Source organism: Dioscorea cayenensis, chromosome 14 (assembly GCF_009730915.1).
Source record: "Dioscorea cayenensis subsp. rotundata cultivar TDr96_F1 chromosome 14, TDr96_F1_v2_PseudoChromosome.rev07_lg8_w22 25.fasta, whole genome shotgun sequence".
NCBI classification, from domain to species: domain Eukaryota; kingdom Viridiplantae; phylum Streptophyta; class Magnoliopsida; order Dioscoreales; family Dioscoreaceae; genus Dioscorea; species Dioscorea cayenensis.
In genome coordinates, this window is record NC_052484.1 from 14,478,211 (window position 1) to 14,498,339 (window position 20,129).

The 20,129-nt window shown below is 35.7% G+C and overlaps 2 protein-coding genes across 2 annotated transcripts; both read left to right on the forward strand.

Moving 5' to 3' along the window:
• Nucleotides 1-4,901: 4,901 nt before the first annotated feature.
• LOC120276159 lies at nt 4,902-8,423 on the forward strand. Its single transcript, XM_039282888.1, has 3 exons — nt 4,902-6,078; nt 6,153-8,333; nt 8,416-8,423. The coding sequence occupies exons 1-3, from the start codon at nt 4,902-4,904 to the stop codon at nt 8,421-8,423; spliced, it is 3,366 nt and encodes a 1,121-aa protein (XP_039138822.1).
• An 8,018-nt stretch (nt 8,424-16,441) lies between these two features.
• LOC120275697 lies at nt 16,442-19,643 on the forward strand. The gene is made up of 3 exons (XM_039282367.1): nt 16,442-16,712; nt 18,275-18,614; nt 18,697-19,643. Exons 1-3 carry the CDS (start codon nt 16,647-16,649, stop codon nt 19,353-19,355), a joined length of 1,065 nt encoding a protein of 354 aa, XP_039138301.1. The 5' UTR covers nt 16,442-16,646; the 3' UTR covers nt 19,356-19,643.
• The last annotated feature ends 486 nt before the right edge of the window (nt 19,644-20,129 follow it).

A 20,129-nucleotide genomic window follows, 5' to 3' on the forward strand; every position in this document is an offset into this window, starting at 1 on the left:
TAATAAATAAGGGTTTTGGCGTATTTTATTTACAAATTCATCCTTAATTTAATTTTTTAATTGAATAAGGACTTTGACATGTGACATGTTTTATTTGCAAGTTCATCCTTGATTTACTTTTTAATTAAATAAGGGTTTTTGTATGCTTTATTTGTACATTCACCTTTAATTTAATTTTTTTAATTAAATAAAAGTTTTGACTTACTTTATTTGCATTTTCACCCATCCATGCGGCCAGTGAAACTATCTTATCAATAAGTTTATTGTTTGGTAGGATGCTTAGATTGGTGAATAGAATAATGAAATATTATCAATAAGTCAATTGATATATTTGTTTGTAATGTTTAATATGTTGTTGTTACCTGTGAATGAGTTCAATTTTTTATCATTGATGGACTTTAGCATTTAATGATCACTTAGTGGATCATTTAGGGAAGTTAAAAAAATAATAATAATAACATGTTTTGTTTGTTGTGCTTGTTACTCTTATATTTTCTCTTTAGCTTTAAACAACTCTCAATTCCATTGCATTTTAAAGTTTAATTGGATGATACATAAATAATGGGTTGAATATCTCATGATATGACAATTATGAAATTGGACTTGTTTAAAAAAAATCAATCCAAATTATATCACTCTCTATTATAGAATATTTACACGGGTTTGACACATGCTTATAAAATTAGCCTATATAATGAAAAGTGAAAGATACATGGCGGTGTGCATGTTTGTGAGGTTGCATTATCGCATTATTATTTTGTGTAATTGTGAACTTGCCTATCATGAGTAAAATTATACAAAATTTTATATAGATTTAGTTAATATTCTTTTTAGAGTTGATATGATTTGGCATTTATTATAACACTAGTGATAATTATACCCTATTAGTGTATTATTATTAATGTGATTATATTGATGTTGCAATGCACTATTTGTTTTAAATTAATGTCTGTGGGCTCCTTTCTTTCCACCCGGCCTTTAATTAGGATTGACCTGGTTAAAAGCATGGATCACAAATCAAATTTTAATATTTTGTAGACTTCAAGGGATTGTGGGTTCATGACTTCCATTAGGGGCAAGCCCCTAGTGTTAATTACCCTGGACATTGTCACAGGAACCTCCGATTAAGAAAATAAGTATGAAGAAAGAAACAGATTTTGACAAATAAATTTTATTCAGGAATTCATAGACTTCATTGAAAGTACAAGAAGTTTGGAATTTAATCATCTTGACGCAACAATAATTGTAGCCTTTTATCTCCTTCCGACAATTTCGCCGAAAATCGCGCTTTGACTTTTGTTGACTTTTGGTCTTCGTCAACGGTTGAAATATGCATCTTGATCATGGCTTAGAAACTAATGAAGTTATATCTTGGATATTTGAATTTGTGTCTTGGACTTGATTTGGAACTTGATTTGATTTTTCAAAAAAAACTATGGCTTTCATGCTTGTGAAGCTTTTTACAACTTGTGAACTCTTCAACGCTTTATCCTTGAGGTTGTTGAGTTCATTTGTTGATTTGTTTGAAACTTAGAACTTGGACATTGAACTTCGCATCTTGGATTTGATTTGGATTTTTGATTTGACTTTTTATAAGCTTCAGCTTTCATGCTTGTAAAGCTTTTGACAACTTGTGAACTCTCCAACACTTTATCCTTGAGATTGTTAAGCTCATTTGTTGATTCATTTGAAACTTGAAACTTGGACATTTGAATTTGCACCCTTTGGTTTGATTTGAAACTTGATTTGATTTTTCATAAGCTTCGGCTTTCATGCTTGTGAAGCATTTGTGCAACTTGTGAACTCTTCAACACTTTAACTCTGAGGTTGTTGAGCTCATTTGTTGATTTGTTTTGAGTTTGTCTTGAATTTGATTTGGATTTTAAGTTATAGATTCTCTACATTAAGGAATCGCAAACATGGTTTGGCTTTTCATGAACTTCGGCTTTTATGCTTGTGAAGTTTTTTGCAACTTGTGAACTCTTCAACTCTTCATCCTTGAGGTTGTTGGGTTCATTTGTTGAATTTGCATTCTTTGATTTGATTTGGAACTTGATTTAACTTTTCATAAGTTTCGGTCTTTAGGCTTGTGAAACTTTTCGCAACTTATGAACTCTTCAACGTTTTAGTCTTGAGGTTGTTGAGCTCATCTGTTGTTCATCATTTATTTAATGCCTTGATTTTGATTTGATTTTGATTTTTTTTCTTTCTTTTTTTTTTGTCTTTTTTTTTTGTTTTAGAATGCTTTGCTTTTGAAGGTCTTGAAATTTCTTTATCACTATTAAGAGAGTCAATGGCCTCAAACAGGGTTCATGAGCTCAAAAAGAGTTTTATGAGTTTTTGGAATTTTTCATCACTCCTAAAAGAGTCAATGGCCTCAAATAGGGTCCATGAGCTCAAAAAAGAGTTTTATGGGTTTTGGTATATTTTTTTTAAATCACTCCAAAGAGAGTCAATGGCTTCAAATAGGGTTCATGAGCTCAAAAAAGAGGTTTATGGGTTTTGGCATTTTTTTTATCACTCCAAAGAGAGTCAATGGGTTCAAATAGGGTTCATGAGCTCAAAAAAGAGTTTTATGAGTTTTGGGATTTTTTTTATCACTCCAAAGAGAAACAATGGCCTCAAACAAGGTCCATGACCTCAAAAAGAGTTTTATGGGTTTTGGAATTTTTCATCACTCGAAAGAGAGTCAATGGCCTCAATCAGGGTCCATCAGCTCAAAGAGAGTTTTAAGAATTTTTTGGAATTTTTCATCACTCCTAAGAGAGTCAATGTCCTCAAACAGGGTCCATGAGCTCAAAAAGAGTTTTATGGGTTTTGGAATTTTTCATCACTTGAAAGAAAGTTAATGGCCTCAATCATGGTCCATCAGCTCAAAGAGAGTTTTAAGAATTTTTTGGAATTTTTCATCACTCCTAAGGGAGTCAATGTCCTCAAACAGGATCCATGAGCTCAAAGAGAGTTTTAAGAATTTTTTTGGAATTTTTCATTACTCCTAAGAGAGTCAATGGTCTCAAACAGTGTCCATGAGCTCAAAGAGAGTTTTAAAAAGATCTTCAATAGCCCATCCGCTTAGGATTAGCCGTTCGATCCCTTCACCTCCTGAACGTCTCTTGCTTTTTCTCTCCCCCTTGCCATGGCAAGTGGGGGGCAAAACATCTCTCATCCACATCCTCCGCCTCCGAAAACCTGGGCTCAAATAGCCTCACAATCAACTCGCACTCTTGAAAACTCTCCACTTCAAAATGCTCAGCTCCTTAATAAAATCAAAAACTCCACTTCGGACTTCATCAAGCTTGACGAAGATATCTTGAACCGAGCTCGAATGAGATTTCAACATGCCCTGTATGGAAAATTCTTTGGTAAACCCCCTCCTTTTGAGCAAGTTAAGCAGTATCTTCTGGTAAAATGGGAAAAACTCGGTGAGATCTCTATCTCTGATTTACCAAACGGCTTTATCTTAATTCGCTGTAATTCTCACGAAGTTATGCAGAATTTGGTCACTGGCGGACCATGGTCTATCAACGGTATCATTTTGCAGCTTTCTCCCTGGAAGCCATTCTTTGAGCCTACGTTTGCCAAGCTCAATACGGCTGCTATTTGGGTTCAGCTACATAACTTACCGGTGGATTTCTGGGAGACGGATATACTTGAAACGATTACTTCTCATATTGGAGGTCTCCTTAAGGTGGACAAACTTACATCCTCTCTAACCAGGTCTAAGTATGCTAGGGTTTGTCTTGAGATCGATTTATCTAAACCCTTATCTCGTGGTTTCTGGATTGGTGATGAGTTTAACAGAGTGTTTGTTCTTGTGCAATATCAGTGTTTGCCCACTTTCTGCTATTCTTGTGGGCTTGTGGGTCATGGTACCAACTCGTGTCCTCGAGTGACTACAACTGGACGAACAGGTGATCTTCCACCCTCTCGGGTTCCTCGAGAGCCGGCGGTCGAGCCTTGTTTTGTTCTAGATGCAGATGCTCGGACGTCGGGGTCTGGTTCGGTACCTGATCAGTCGGATATGCCAATGAATATTGATTGTTCTCAGTCGGAGAAGGATTTTGGTCCATGGCTGATTGTTGCTCGCCGGCGTGGCCGCGGAGGTGGTCGCCGTGACGGCGGTCGCGATAATCACACGGACACTAACGGGGCAGTCGCTGAGCAACAATCCAGTTTGGGGGGACAAACGGACGTTTCCGTTCCCCGACAGGTCACTTCGAGTAGCATACGTGGTGGCATGGGTGGGAGGGCTCGAGGTGGCTTTCTTGGTCATCACGCCCAACGTTCTGCTCAAGATAAAGTGGATGTAACTTCTCCTGCTGTTCCCACTACCAATTCTGACTCTCTGATGGGATATATCTCACCAAAGGTGCCTCGGGATTCTATCTCTGGCGTTTCTCGAAACCCCCTTCCTGGCGAGATACCCACTCAAGGGAATAACCCCCCTCCCAAGGATATTGTTCTTCCCCAAATCCCTTCGAAGACTGTGCAACCCTCTGCTCATCGTTCAAAATCATCACCCCCTGATGTTCGATCTTTCATTTCTTTAAAGCATTCGAGCGTGGGAGTGGGTCCATCTCTGCACCATTCCATGCTAGTTGATAAAGTTAATGAGGTTCTTCAGGAGAATGCCTCTGATGATATTTGTGAAGAGGATGATGTAGATGATGATGAGGAGGAGTCATTTGAAGATAGTGATGAGGAAATGGGAGATGATGACGGCCCGGATGACATGATGACTCTTTCTCATTACCAATCCGAAGTTCGTCGGGATGCCTTGATCCGGAAGGGATCTCATGCTGAAGAAGGTTCCCCTAAAAAGGGAAGAATTCTCGTTGAGGGAAGTAATGATTAAGTTGTGTCTTTCAGACCTTGTCCTTATTTATTCCTATTTTATGATTATGAACCGATTTAATCTTGTGTGCTGGAACTGTAGGGGCATCTCTTCGGGGGATATCTCCAACAGAGCTCATAACTTCATTCGTAAGTTTAAACCTCTTATTGTTTGCTTTGTTGAGACTAAAGCTAATGAAGATCGGGTATATCGCTTCTGTCAAAAGCTCCCTGCAGATTGGGATTGGGCCGCAATCCTTGCTGATGGATTCTCAGGGGGTATAATAGTTGCTTGGAATAAAATTATTGGTACTGTCTCTCCTGTTGTTTCTTCTAGGAGAGCCCTGCACTTAGTTATTTCTAATAATGTTTACTCTAATTGTCTTATTTCTGTCATTTATAATGCCTCTAATAGCCAGTCTCAGCGTAATCTCTGGTATGAGCTTTCTAAACTCTCTGCTTTTAATATCCCTTGGTTTCTCATCGGGGATTTTAATGCTATCACTTCTAGCGAGGAGCATCGTGGTGGTTCGTTTGCTTATTATTCCCGTAAGGCTCTTAATTTTCTTAACTTTATTGAGGCTAATAATCTTCTTGATCTTCAGTTTTCAGGTCCTAAATATACTTGGTGTAATAATCAATCTGGAGTTGCTAGAAGATGGGCTATGCTTGATCGTGGCCTGATTAATTTGGCTTGGTCTTCCTTGTTTGGCTCTTATACTCTCCGGCATCTTCCGAGATTGCATTCTGACCATGCCCCTCTTCTTTTTTCTGGTTTTAAGCATATCTCTAATCATAAAAGCTCCTTTAGATTTGAAAATTATTGGATTGATTATATTGGTTGCCATAATGCTGTTCATTCTGCTTGGGATTTTCATCCTTATGGTAATCCTATACATGCGTTTACTCACCTTTTGGCTCGTTCTCGCAGTAAAATCATCGATTGGCGTGCTTCTGGGTTGAGTAACTTAGATGCTGATATTATTAATACTGAAAATGCCATTACCTCTTTGGAAGTTACTGATTCCCTTAATGCAGATGATCTCCCTGTGCTTGAGGAGATGTATGCGAAGCTCACTGCACTCCAGCGTCTTAATTCCAAAAAGTGGTCTCAACGTGCTAGAATGCAATGGATTCGCGATGGGGACATGAATACAAAATTTTTTCATAACATTAACGCACCCGTAGGCACTTCAACACCATTTCTCAAATTCGAGATATCAATGGGGCTTCTTTCTCTAATCGGTCAGGTATTGAGCAATCTTTTCTTCATTTTTATTCTTGCCTTTGGTCTGGGTCTTCCAATGATAACTTTGCAGATGTTTTAGCTGCCCTTCCGGATGACCTTCCTTGTCTTTCTTCAGTTGATTGTGATTTCCTTTCGAGGGAGGTTTCTCGGGAGGAAATTCACATGACCGTTTTAGACCTTCCTTCAGGTAAAAGTCCTGGGCCCGATGGATTTAATGCAGAATTTTATAAATTTTTTTGGGCTGATATTGGTGATCAATTAACGGATGCGATTCAATACTTCTTTGCTAATTCGATTATGCCATTTTCTTGGGGTAAGACTTTCATTTCTCTTATCCCTAAAAAGGATAATCCCTCCTCTGTTTCTGATTATAGGCCGATATCTTTATGCAATGTTTGTTACAAAGTTATATCCAAAATTCTTGCTAATAGATTAAAATTAGTCCTTCCTAAACTCATTGGTCGAGAACAAGTTGGTTTCGTGGTTGGTCGGTGTGCTTTCGATAATATAATTGCTTTGCAAGAGGTTGTGCATTCTCTTGAAAAGGATTACCTGCACCCCCCTAGGATGTTAATTAAAATTGATATCGAGAAAGCTTATGACACTGTCAGTTGGAATGCAATTCTTGCTACCTTAACTAAAATGAACTTCCCTTCTTCTTGGATCTCTTGGATTAGTGCCTGTCTTCATTCTACTTCTTTTTCATTGCTTATTAATGGTCAACCTTCACCTTGGTTTAAATCTTGCAGGGGTATTAGGCATGGTGACCCTTTGTCTTCCTTCCTTTTTATTATTGTTTCTCAGAACCTTACTTCTATTCTTAATCATGCTCAAAATCTTGGGATGATTCCTGGATTCTGTAATTTACTTAAATATAACTTTAACCATCTTATGTATGCAGATGACCTTATTCTTATCACTCATGCTTCTAGAAGGATTGCCAGGAATATTAATTTGTGTCTATCTATTTACTCTAATATCTCTGGTCAATGTCCTAATGTCAACAAATCTGCTGTCTTTTTTCCCTCTTGGTTTAACTCTCGGGTGACCAAAAGTATCAGCTCCATTCTTAACTTTAATATAGCATCTTTCCCTCTTACTTATCTTGGTGTTTTCGTTTCTCCCAAGAGGTTAGCTAAGCAGGTATTTAATTCTATGGTTATTAAAATTACTAGACAATGCTCTAGATGGAATCAGTCCTTTCTTTCTCCTGCTGCTAAGGTGGTCCTTATCAATTATTCTCTGCTCTCAATTCCTATATATTATCTTTCTGTTTGCCCTGTTTATGACACTACCCTCCAAGAGATTAATAGAGTTGTTAGGAGGTTCTTTTGGCATAAAGGTAGCAATCGAAACGGTATTCCTGCTGTTGCTTGGGATGATATTACTAGATCTAAAACTGAGGGGGGGTTGGCTATCCGTAATCTAATTCATGCAAAGCATTCCCTTATGGCCAAAAACATTCTCCACTATTATAATTATGATGACTTCATTTGGGTGGATATCTTGCATGTTAAATATGGTGGGAATAATTCTTGGGTTGATGTGCCTCCCGCCCAATGTTCTTGGTTCTTTAAAGGTCTGCTTAGTTCGGCTCATAAACTTAGATCTTGTTTCTGGATTAAAACTGTGAATCCTAATAAAACATCTCTGCTTTATCATCCTTGGTGCTTGGATATTCCATTAGCATTTAAACCCACTTACATTAATTCTGATTTGGATTTGCAGTCGATGAATTTATGTGATTTTCTTTGCAATGATAGTTGGGACTGGAACAAATTGTTCATGCTTTTTGGAGAGAATTTCCTCTTCTTTACTAATAAGCTGGGTGTTATTGATTGTAGATCCTCCAATCATTGGGTTTGGTCTCCCAAGTCTGGGAGCTCTAAACTTGCTTCCTCTGTTTATCATTTCCTTAATCATAACCATAATTGGGTGGGGTGGAAGAAACTTTGGGAGTTAAATGTTGCTCCTAGGGTTAAACACTTTATTTGGCTTGTATTCAGGGGTAGAATTTCCACTTCTGAATACTTATACTCCATTGGTTTGGGTCCCCGTAATGCATGTGCTCTTTGTGGGTTGAAATTGGAAACGATTGATCATCTTTTTGTTCAATGCCCTCGTGCTATTGATGTCTGGACCTCGGTTTGTCAGAAGCTTAATATATCTATTAGCTTTCTGGATGGATTTCGGTCCGGTTCTTGGATTACTTTTGATGGGCATTCCTTGTTCATCAAATCGGTCATTGCTGGTACTGCCTGGAGCATTTGGAAAAATCGTTGTGATAAAATTTTCAGAAATAATTTTGCTACTAGCAATGTGGTTGCTTGCAGGGCTGTGACACATGCTTTAGAGTTCTCTTGTTCTCAGGGATCTATGGAGGGGAAGCTTCTTATGCTTAATAATTTTTCAAATCAGCTTGGAGCCTTCCTCTTTGTATCTAGCCATTGGAATCCTGTCACACCCACCCCTTCTACCGAGGTAAATGTGGCACCCATCAGTTAAAATTCCCTTTTAACTGGAAACTGACACCCTGCTTTTAAACAAAATCAGACCTACAAATCACAATTTACAGCTTCACTCCAACTACAGGTTCAAATACATAAATATCATGAATACAATAACTCAAATTTGCGGGTACAACCGCTACAAGATCACAACACCAATAAATAGAAAGAAAGGAAGGGGGACCCACTGCAATCCTGGATTCAACCCTGACTAGCTCTATACTCGATCAGGCAATCTAGGGTCCTGCTCCTGCAGCTACAACACATTCAGTTGGTCAGTAGTGGCTTAATAATTTCAAATACTTAAATACAGTATATATAAAGTATATAAATACCAACTTCTCAAATAATTTTTTTCCAACTTTTTCCAAAAATACCGAATTCTAGCAAAAATACATTTTTTTAAAGAACTTTTTGAAACATAAATTCAACATAGATCAACATCAATTTGATTTTTCTCGGAAAACACAAATTTTGTGAGAGACTCCCCTCATCACAATTCAAAAAAATAACATAAATTTCAAATTCAAAAATAAAGCAATACCCAACACTCACCCAGCATAACATGGTCTAGAAAACTCTCTAAACCTTCGCCGTGGCAGCGGCTAGGTTCAGAGCCGTCAAGGAACTCATGTCCTTAACGTTGACCCATCGGTTCACCAGTCGGTGACCCCGGCTACCTGATGAATATCCAGTCAGGGCTCTACGCTCCCACCGAAGCGGCCCTCGTAGAAATCAATACTCGGGTCCACCACGCCACCTCTAAAGGTCGGCCCGTGGGGACCCACTCATCGCGAGTAGTCGGGCCTTAGCCCGCCGTCACCGTCCAAACCATCAAGTAAATACAGCAATAATACAATCGATATAAATCATATCACAGGATCCTTATCCAGGACAAACATTCACATCACGGAAATAACCATTATTTTCCACAAAGCCAATGCTAAAAGTATAACAATGTATAATACCAGTAAAGCCCAGATCCACGATACCATTCCTATACCAGGAATGAAAACCAATTCCACAAATATTATCGGTAAAAACATTTTAATACGCGCACATGATTTCACAAATCATTCCAAATCAAAGCAGCATATGTACCCATCCAAAAATAAATACATTAATTGAATAATTAAATCACATATACATGTATTTCTACTATTCACAAATACATATAATTATACAAAACTGATGTATCAATACGGTTATCATGGCACATCGTAGGAAAATAAATATAAGTATATTTCGACCTTATACGAAGTTAAACATGATAAAATGAAATACTTAAACATTTATTTCCAAAATACTAGCCATTAAACAATTATTTCAAAATAATAATAATTAATCAATTATTTAAAATAATAGCCACTACCAACTCACCTAGTGTCCTTGAGTTCCTTGCTAGGCCCGGAACTCCCTCCCAAGCCTAATCAACACCTAACAGGATAACATAATAAAATAAATAAACAATTATGACAACTAAAAACATAATTGAACCCAACAGAAAATACATGAAAGCAATAACCGACTCTCTAATTGGGCCCACTCACTCCAATCGGTTCAAACCTGACCTTGCATAATCAAATTGGTCTCCAATTGCACTTAAGCCAACTCAATTTGGGCTAGACCATTCTGAACCAACCTGAACCAACCTCAATTCCACTGAACCAAACTCAAATTCACTGAACCAGGTTTAATTAAACCCACTAGCCTTGAACCAACTTAATTCTTATACAAATTCTGTTGAACCAGCTTGGTTCAACCGAACCCAATTCTCTTCCAATTGGTTCAGCCCAAACCTTTAGCCCAACATCTAAACCAAACCCAAATCAACTTCAACCAATTTAATTCAACCAAACCATTCAAGTCCAACCACACTCAACTTGATTTGATCAAACCCAGACCAGATCAATTCAATTAAACCCAACCACTTCAATTCTCATCCAAACCCAATTCCAATTCAATTAAATGAACTTGGTTAAACCAAATCAAACTCAACTCAATCAATTCAATTCAACTCAACCAAATCAATTTGGCTAAACCCAACCAATTCCAATCCAACCATCATCATTAACACCTTAATCATCATAATCATCAACTTAATTAACTAAACCAAACCCTAATCTCGGTGCTACAGTAATTGCTACAGTAAACCCGAAATCTCATCCTCCATTTCAAGCAATTTCAACTCAAATACAAGATTCTTCCAAATAACTTCAAGCATTCAATCATTACTAACAACAATCTCATCATTTTTCATCACCAAACTTTCTCTTTTCAAAGCAAAACATGAAAATTCAAACCAAAATACACACAAACATTCATCCAAGTATATCAATAAATAAATTACCAAAATACTTACCAAGAATACTTCATCCATTCTCCTCTCAAAGTACTAAGTTTTATCTCCTCAAATTTCTCTCCAAACCTCTCACTCTTTTCTTTTTCTTTTTTTTTTCTTCTCTCGGGTACTGTAGCACAAAGATGGAGAAGAAGATGAACCATCAAAATCTAGAGTTTTCTCCAACTTAAGTTTTCAGCCGAAATTCACGTTTAGTCCCGCAAAATATAATTTCTTACAAAACAGTCCCTGAAAAACTCACCAATGATCCCTGAATTATGAAATAGTATTCTCAAAAAGTCCTTTCAAATTACCCAACGGTCCCCATGTTATAACACAACATTTTTAAAAAGATCCCTTCCATCTTACCTTTCAGTCCTCGGTTTCCATAAACATTTCATGTTCATCCTTTTCATTTATTCTTTAACCCAAAATCTTTTAAAAACTTTTACATTTAAGTCCTTGTTCTTTCCACTTGGGTTACTCACCAAAATTACTCCGTACAAAAATCTTACTGCAACTGTAGTAATTCCCTAAATATATTTTCCAACAGGTATCCAAAGGTTCAGGGTATTACAAATCCTGCTAATGAGGTAAGTGGTGCTGGCTTTTTCTGCTCCAACTCTCAGTCCTTTATTTCATTTGCAGGTTCCTGTTCTCACCCTGCCCTGAATGCTGTTGATGCTGAGATTAAAGCCCTTGAAGATGCCATATCTTGTGCTAATCAACGTGGACTTCTAATCAATCACATCTTCCTTACTAATGCTGAAGCTTATAAAGCTATTTTCCAGTTGCATCCTTATGCGAATTTATCGGATGTCCATCTCCTTTTGATCAATGCTGGCAATCCTCCTGTTTATCTTATTCCCAGATCCTGGGCTTTTCCTGCTTTCAAGCTTGCTGTCCATGGAACCAATCTGCACAATCTCAGTCTTTTTCTCTATGGCAGGGACCTGCCCTATTGGATTATGAAATGTTTCAAAAATAATGGTTTTGATTTTTAACTGTTTGTTAGCATCTTTGTATTAGTTTAGTCTCTTGTATCCTTTGCTGTTTTTCTTTTGCTAATAAATCAGCTTTCGAGCTCCTTTTATTCAAATAGCCCATCCGCTTCTGTAATTGTTAAGAGGCAATGAAGAGGCCCTCTCAAGGAGAGCAGTCGACATGCATTAGACGTCACGGTAAGCTTAAGGGGGTCTTTAAGAGTCTTCAACAATCCATTCGCTTTTGTGACTATCAAGAGGTAATGGGGAGGCCCTCTCAAGGAGAGCAGTCGCCATACATTGGACATCACGGTAAGCTTTAGGGAGTCTTGTAAAATTACCAAAATACCCCTCATCTTTGCTAAAAAACCCTTTTTTTCTTCTTTTCCTTTTTTCTTTCTTTTTTTTGCATTTAGACCCTCTAACTTTTCATTTTTTTTCACATTTTGATGAAATTTTGCAAATGAACCCCCAAACTTTCACATTTCATATTTTTTCATATTTATTATTTTTTTGCAATTAAACCCTCGAGCTTTCATATTTTCACACATTTTCACATTTTTGCATATATGCCCTCAATTATTTCATTTTTTATCTCTCCATAGATTTTGCAATGAAACCCAATTTTTTTACAAAATTTTTGCCGAATTTTATAACAAAGCCCCTTCTCTCTTTTTTTCCTCTTTTTTTTTAACAAAGAATCCAGATATCTAACGAATAACATTCTGTCTCGGATTACATCGAAATATTAGCCAAATCTAAAGGCCAAGACATGAGATGGAAATTTTGATTAAGAAAGCATGCTGGCAAGTAATACATAAAGACATGCTACTATGGTATATAACTCATTACTCATTTAAGCAAGGAATGCATGGTTCACAAAGCAATCCATAGTGCATGTCCCACCATGACTAAAATTCACATAGGAATGAATGAACAGTGAAGCATGGCTTATGAGGATTTTTGTTTTGTAAAACTAAAATCTAGGCATTTTGCATGGATGCAACCAGAACATGTATATGTATATATATATTTTAATGGAATTCTATAAGAGCATCTACCTCTTCGAAGTCATAAGCACTTGACGAGTTTCTCAAGCATGCCTCGAAAAATTCATGCTAGGGTTATGAACATCATCTTGCTTGCCGACAAGTCAATTTGACGAAGAACCTCATCGACGACTTGTGACGAGGGTTTCAATGAATGGGAAAACATCAAATTCCGGAGAGTATTTTTCTTATCATCGAATGTTGTTTCTCGCCATCAATCTTCTCAAAGCCTTGGGATGGAGATCAAGATCTAGGATCGGAGATGAAAACTAGCGATGAGGCTTCTTGGGTTTTGTCGGGGTGGTGACGGCGGCAGAAGCCATATATCGTCACCACCACGCTGCTGTCCTTTGTCTTGTCCTTGATTTTCTCAGGCAGATCTCGTGGTAGTGTTTGGAGAGAGAAAAAGAGTGTGGAAGAGGAACTAATAGAGGCGAAGGACTCCGACGATGTTTGGATTCTCAAGTTCCTCTTCACAAGAATCGGTCATTGATCTCCTTAACGCCTTGGAATGAAGATCGGAACCTGGAATCGGAGAAAAAAGATAAAGACGAGGAGGAGCAAGGTCTCTTACGACGCCACGGCAATCACCACATCAATTCTCTTCGTCTTCTTCTCTTTCTTTCTCTTCCTTCTTAGTCTCTCCTTGTTCTCTTCTTTTTTTTGTTGTCTCCCTCCTTTTCCTCCCTGTTCTCTCTGTATTTTCTTCTTCAATTTTTTTTTAAATTTCAAATTTTTATTTTAAAATCCCTTCTTATCCATTTCTTTTTATTTCTTTTTTGTTATATATTCACACTCGTTTTTTTTAATTTTGATTTAAATTTTTTTTTATTATCTTTTTTTCCACGCGCACGTTTTTTTTATTTTAATTTTTTTTTCATTTTGGCCCTCATATATCTTTTCTATTTGATTTTTTCATCTTTTTTTCTTTTTTTTAAGTCTATATAAACAATGTCAATTATGTTTCCGTATACCTTACTAGAATTGGAAATTTGGTTATTGACATGTGATTGTTGTCTAATAGTTTTGGTTGTCATGTTTTGGGACCCATAGGTGGGATCATAATGAGCAAGAAATATTTATTTATGGCCAAATGATTATTTATTTGTGGTTCTATGTTCTTAATTTTTGTTTACATGCATTTTAAATAATTCTTTGTTGTTTTCTGGGCTAATTTTTTTACAAATGCAGTTAAGTTATTTGATATTTAAGGTTAGTGGGAGTTTGAATATCTTATCCCTTAGTATATCATTATGATGCTTGAACTCGTTATTGTAGATTGTATATCTCGTTTAATTCATGAAATCTATTATTGTTTTTCTATATAGTTGTTAATAAAAAATCATTGATTATTATGAGAAATTTCTAACTCATTATACTAACTAAAGATTCATATCCTAATGTGAATACTTAATATTATACTTTAAGGTAAGGTTTCAACAAGGATTTAAGGTTTTTTGTTTTTTGTTTTATGTTTTTAGGTTTTACTAAAACCTAAAACTCAAGATTTTTGGATTCAAGGCTTCAAACTTTCAAATTAAGGCCAGAATTTTTTTTTTTAAAAAAAAATTCATGAGACATTAATATATTCTCCCTTGTGCTTTTCAAATAAATCACAATGTTTTTTACGTTTTTCCCTACATCAATTTACTATAAAAAGGTTTTATTTTTTAATTTGGTTGTTATTACCTTTTTCTTCATGTACTATTCTATACTAAATCTAAATAAATTTTTTTAAATTTTCTATTCAATTGTATAGAATTATTTTTTAATAATTTATCTTATAACTTTTTTAAATATTTAGGCCGTTGGTTATTTTGGTTTTTTTATGGCGGAGATAACATATTTTCTACTTTTTAAATAAATCACAAGGTGTGAGGTTCAAAAAATGATTAATTATGTAATAATTTATTTTTACAATTTAGTTCTTAACTTATGATATGTTTAGATTGAGGGACGGAGAAGGAAAGTAAAGTAAAACGAGGGTTTTAGAATGTCAGAGTGAACCCTTCTCTCTTTTGAATAGATATTTTTAATTTAACGAAGGAAAAAGAAGGGTTAACTTTGACACTCCGAAATCTCACTTTTTTCGGACTCTGATTTAGGGTGTTAGGGGAGGGAGAACCGCCTAAAAATTTTAAAATATTTTAAAAGACCTTAATGCTCTTAATTTTTTAAATTAATTACATAACCCAACTCCATAAGTTTCTTCTTTCACTTTTTCCAATCTAATGTTATTTTAATCATGTATTCATATGACACTCATCACGGATCTTTGTTTTTATGTATTTTTTTTGTTTGCTTATTTGTTAATTTGTTTGTTTAGAATTCCTTGCTATCCAAATTTTATTCGAAGTAAAGATAAATTAAATTTTTTTTGAGTGAGAAAAAAACTAATAATTATCTAATTCAACATGATTATTATGCAATGAATTAAAATATTAGAATAAGTTTACTAACAATATAATAAAAATGATCTTGTGATGATCCAATAAAGTTGTAGGAGGAATTGGTCTAATAATTATCTAATTCAACATTATTATTATTATGCTATGAATTAAAATATTAGAATAGGTTTATTAACAATATGATAAAGTGATCTTGTGATGATCCAATAGAGCTCTAGGAGGAATTGGTCTTTAAATAATATATGATATATTTCCACAGGAAAAATAAATTGTGGTATTTGAAAAGAGGCAAAATTAAAATATAAAAATAAAAATAAAAATAATGATGATAATTATAATAATTATAATATTTATTAAAAATATTTACTTAAAGTGTGAATTTATTTGAGATATTTATAATGCATGTATTTAAATAGAAATAAGTAATTATTTTAGTTAGTAATAAGGGTATAATTAGTAAATCATATTATTATATGCCCTATCCTTCTTCTTTTTTTCTTTTCTTTCCCTTTCTTAACCAAAAAAGATTTATAAAAAAACCCTATTTTCCTTTCCCTCCATAAAATTTATTTATTCAAACAAGAGTTGAATTCTTCATTTCCTTTCCTTTACTTTCCATTTCCTTTCCTTATTTTCCATTCTATTTTTAAATCCAAACACTATGTTATTATTTGATATAGTTAATAACTTAATTTTATTACACATTTATCTAATTATTTATATAAAATATTAATAAATAATTTAACCTTTTTCATTCAAAAACCATTCATGCCTAGTTATTTATATAAAATATTTTTTAAATACGTTCAAAATTTATTTGTTTATTATTTATATTTTTCCAAAAAAATTGATATTTTTTAAAAAATTAAAAATTTTAATTTTTAAATAAAAATTAAAAATTAAATGCGTGTGTGGGCCAACGCTGCCCGTCCTAATCAGGCCCATGGCCCGCCCGTTTTGACACCTCAACTCTCATGAAGAAAACGTGTAGTCACACGATAAACCGCAGGACATCATACCGCTTCACAGGCCTATATATATCCCCCTCAGCGTTTCCTTAGCACGCTTGCTTTCCTCCCTCTCGCGAAACCCTAACCCTAATTTCCGCCCCCTTTTCCAAATCTCATCTCGCCGCTTTCGATCTCTCGATCAGAAACCCTAGAATTCGCCCAAGCCTCTCGTTTTCTGACCCTTTCGGGTGTTCTCGTGTTGATTTTGGGGATATTTGCCGCGAATTTTGGTGTTTGTTTCTTGATTTTTGATTTAGCTTTCAATCATGTCGAGGTGCTTCCCGTTTCTGCATCCAAACCGCGAGGCTGAGGCTCTGATTGAACCGATTAAGGTTTGTTGAGCATTAATGTCCGCTGCGATTGATTCCTTGCGTTCATGCTCAGCTCCTTGATGATCGATTCCCCTTTTGTGTGACATCTTTGATGTGTATTAACATGTATATAATCTGAGAAAATCATGTCAATATAGATTTGTTTGTAAATCTATGGTTGTAATTTTTAGGCGAGCTTTGGTTGTTTGCGCTTATGATCCGGTGGATATATGGATTGCATATTGGAAGTAGCTTTGATTGAGATCTGATCCAATTTATCATCTTTGTGAATAAAGTAACTTGATAAATCTGGAGAGTCTCCGATTTTGGTATTTTTTTATATAAAAAAGGTGCTTGGTGTTTCTTGAAGCGTATGAGTTAGTTCTTGAAACAAGAAGTTTTTTGTTGGTGGTTTGCATGAGAAAGTAATGGAGTGGATTTTTGTTGTGGAGTGAAGTGGTGAAGCATCTGGATGGGGTAATATTGGTTTAGAATAATTCTATGCTCAGATAGAGAAAAGTTTGATTTTTTTTAATCTCAAATAACTAATAAATGAAAGAATGTTGGAAGCACCAAGCATGAGGCTATGATCAACAGCCTTTAAGCTTTGAAGTTGATTTGTCTTAGAAGATTGAGTAGATATAAAGCTTTCATGTACTGGCTAACCTGAATTTGAATCACTGGTGTGATCTGGAAGTGTTTTAGTTTTGAACTTTTGATTTATGTTGGTTAGTGTCATGATTCTCACTCAATGAAACTTATCTTAGTATTCTAATCATTAAGCTGATCAACTTCTGGTATATTGTTGAACCCATCTGCTTTGTTCTTGTGAGGTGTGGGCACTTTCTTGTATTGGTGATAGCCTTTGACAATTATGCATGATGTATCATGTCTTGTATTGTTGTTAAAGTGTCACTGATATTGAAGTGATGGGTTCCTCTGTATTATATGCTTCTGTAGCTTCTGGTTCAAAGTTTATGATTATTAACCTTGACTTAGATCAGTTTAACTTGTGGATTCTACAAGATGTGTAACTTGCATGATGCATGATTCTCAAGTAGATACGGGATGGGCATGAATTATGACGTGGGGAATGAAGTGTTTTATGTGTATCTCGAAGTTATAATTCGAATAAGAGTTTTATGTGTATCTTGAAGCTATAATTGGAATAAGTACCTGTGGGATTATGAACTGTAATATGATTTGGAATGAGTTTGGTGCTTGGGTACCATGTTTCTGCTAGTAGGTAAACTTAGATGAGTATTGTTGAAATTTTTAGCTTATGTGGTGTTCCTATTTGCCTAGATTTGCTTTTCGTTGGGCTCCAACTGTTGTCAGTTAGTGCCACCCTTTTTTTTCCATAGGGAAGTGTTCAAGAACTGTCTAGGAAATTGTCTTAGCAGCTGTGTATATTGTCTCTATTATAAAGAAGCTTATGTTCTGCTGACAAGATTTATTTCTTTTGCTCAATATAGCTGTATGCTGTATTGAGGAGTCATGAAAGAATGTATCTTCTGAATTTCTCTTTGAGTTTCCTCCATCTATTCTGCATGAGAATTGATGGTTCTTGTGCTTCTGTGAAGCTCCAAAACGGTAAAGAAAGTAGAAAGGAAAAGAAGGATAGAAGGAAGGAAAAGAACAGGGAGAAGAAAGACAAGAAGGAGAATAGAAAGAGATCCCGAGAGGATCATGGGAACTTTGAACCTAGCAAGCATAGCCCAAAGAAAAGGAAGCATGATGAAGGGAAGGGTTGCCCGGCTAAAGCCGGAGATGATGGATCCGAACAGTTGGAGAAAAGCAGCATTACAGAAGAACTTGGTTTGCCTTTGTCTACATATAGCCCGTATGATTCTGATAGATCTCAGAACACCAAGCAGAGGGAAAACCCTGCTGCGACTGCCCCATCGATTAATCATAATAATGGTAGATCAGCTGACCTTTTCCCTTAATGTGATTATGTATTCTAGATTGGGGATCTAATCCTGGTTTTCCTTTCTTTGCAAAGTTGGCTTCATTGTCCGTGTCAGACTCCCATTAGGGAAGAAGCAGAAGGATGCTGAAGCACTTGGCCCCAATGAAGAAGATCCTTGCTTCTCGGGCAGACTTGAAACACCTTTTCAAAGTTTACACTGCCCATCAAGTTCCCATAGGTACAGTTCTGCAGACCAATCTGAAACTGTTTCCAATCAAGAAGCAGCTGAAACCATGAACAAACCCTCCAACTCCCAACAAAGGCACAGTGGCCCTTCAGGCAGAGTCGAAGAAACTTACAAGCAAGATGTTGCACAACCCGATGGGAAACCGTCTAGCTCCCAGTTAAGATATATTAAAACACCTGGTGAACAAAAAGTAGACAAAGTGCCTGCCGGTGCTCATACACCTTCTACCTCCAACCAAAGGCCTAGCCGCATTGAAAGAAAGGAACAACGGTACCGAGATTTGGTTACAAACTGGAATCCTCAACAATTCCAGTATGAATTGTCAGATGACAGTGAAGACAACTGGCTATTTGGCTCTCGACAAGGGAAAGATGATGATGCGGGGTGTAAGACTGGTGCTGAATCTTCGGTTTATGGAAATACCACTGCAGTGTCTTTCCAACCTCGAGCCTGCTATATACCTGAGATGGATATGTATGCTTTGCCATATGTGGTTCCTTTTTGAATTTGAAGGTTGCCAGGATGGTTAAGAGTGTTTAGAAAATGTGGCAGCAGTGATTTTGTTGCAATGGGGGTTAGGACTTCCAAGGTGAGGTCTATGGAAATACTGGTGTGTTATCTTTTAAACCTTGAGCCTGCTATATGTGGTTCTGTTTGGAAACTGAAGATTTTAGAAAATGTAGGGGCAATGTTTTTTGATTTTGATATATTTTTTTGTTTCTTTTTTGTTGCTGGGAGTTTGTGGGACATTCTGCCTCTATTCCTCATCAATGTTGATGATGATCCATTTTCAGATTAACAAGTGATATATATATATATATATATATCATGAGCATGTTGTACATAATTGCTGGGAATTCTTGTTTTCATTGAGGTGAAAGTGAAATATGGTTTAAGAAAAGAGTTGTTTACAGTTTTTCCTAGATGCTTTTTTGTGATGAGATGTTTGTTTTGATTTTTTGCAGAAATGATAACAAGGGAGGTTATTTTTTTTTATTATTTCTGTATATTATTCTATATATATGTTAGTGTTGCATGATTATTTGTGTGTTTTTTTAGGGTCACTGGTGCTGATCTTTTCATATAAGAGAACAAGATTTGTGTATATAACCTGTTTTTTTTTTTTATTTGCCTGAATTACTTTTTTTGTGGATATTTAAAAAAATAAGAATGTCCCTTTTTATTCCAAGATTAAAAACTTTTTTGAATATAAACCAAGATTATACAGTGTTTTGCAGTTTGAGAATCCATGGTACAAAAAAGATCAAAAGGTGTATTC

What these genes read in the sequence shown, in the direction of transcription:
- LOC120275697 (XM_039282367.1), top strand. Translation starts at nt 16,647, where the DNA reads ATGTCGAGGTGCTTCCCGTTTCTGCATCCAAACCGCGAGGCTGAGGCT. An exon ending in CTCTGATTGAACCGATTAAG is followed by an intron (nt 16,713 to 18,274) that starts GTTTGTTGAGCA and finishes GCTTCTGTGAAG; the next exon opens with CTCCAAAACGGTAAAGAAAG. An exon ending in ATCGATTAATCATAATAATG is followed by an intron (nt 18,615 to 18,696) that starts GTAGATCAGCTG and finishes TTCTTTGCAAAG; the next exon opens with TTGGCTTCATTGTCCGTGTC.
- LOC120276159 (XM_039282888.1), top strand. Translation starts at nt 4,902, where the DNA reads ATGAACCGATTTAATCTTGTGTGCTGGAACTGTAGGGGCATCTCTTCG. An exon ending in GGGGCTTCTTTCTCTAATCG is followed by an intron (nt 6,079 to 6,152) that starts GTCAGGTATTGA and finishes ATAACTTTGCAG; the next exon opens with ATGTTTTAGCTGCCCTTCCG.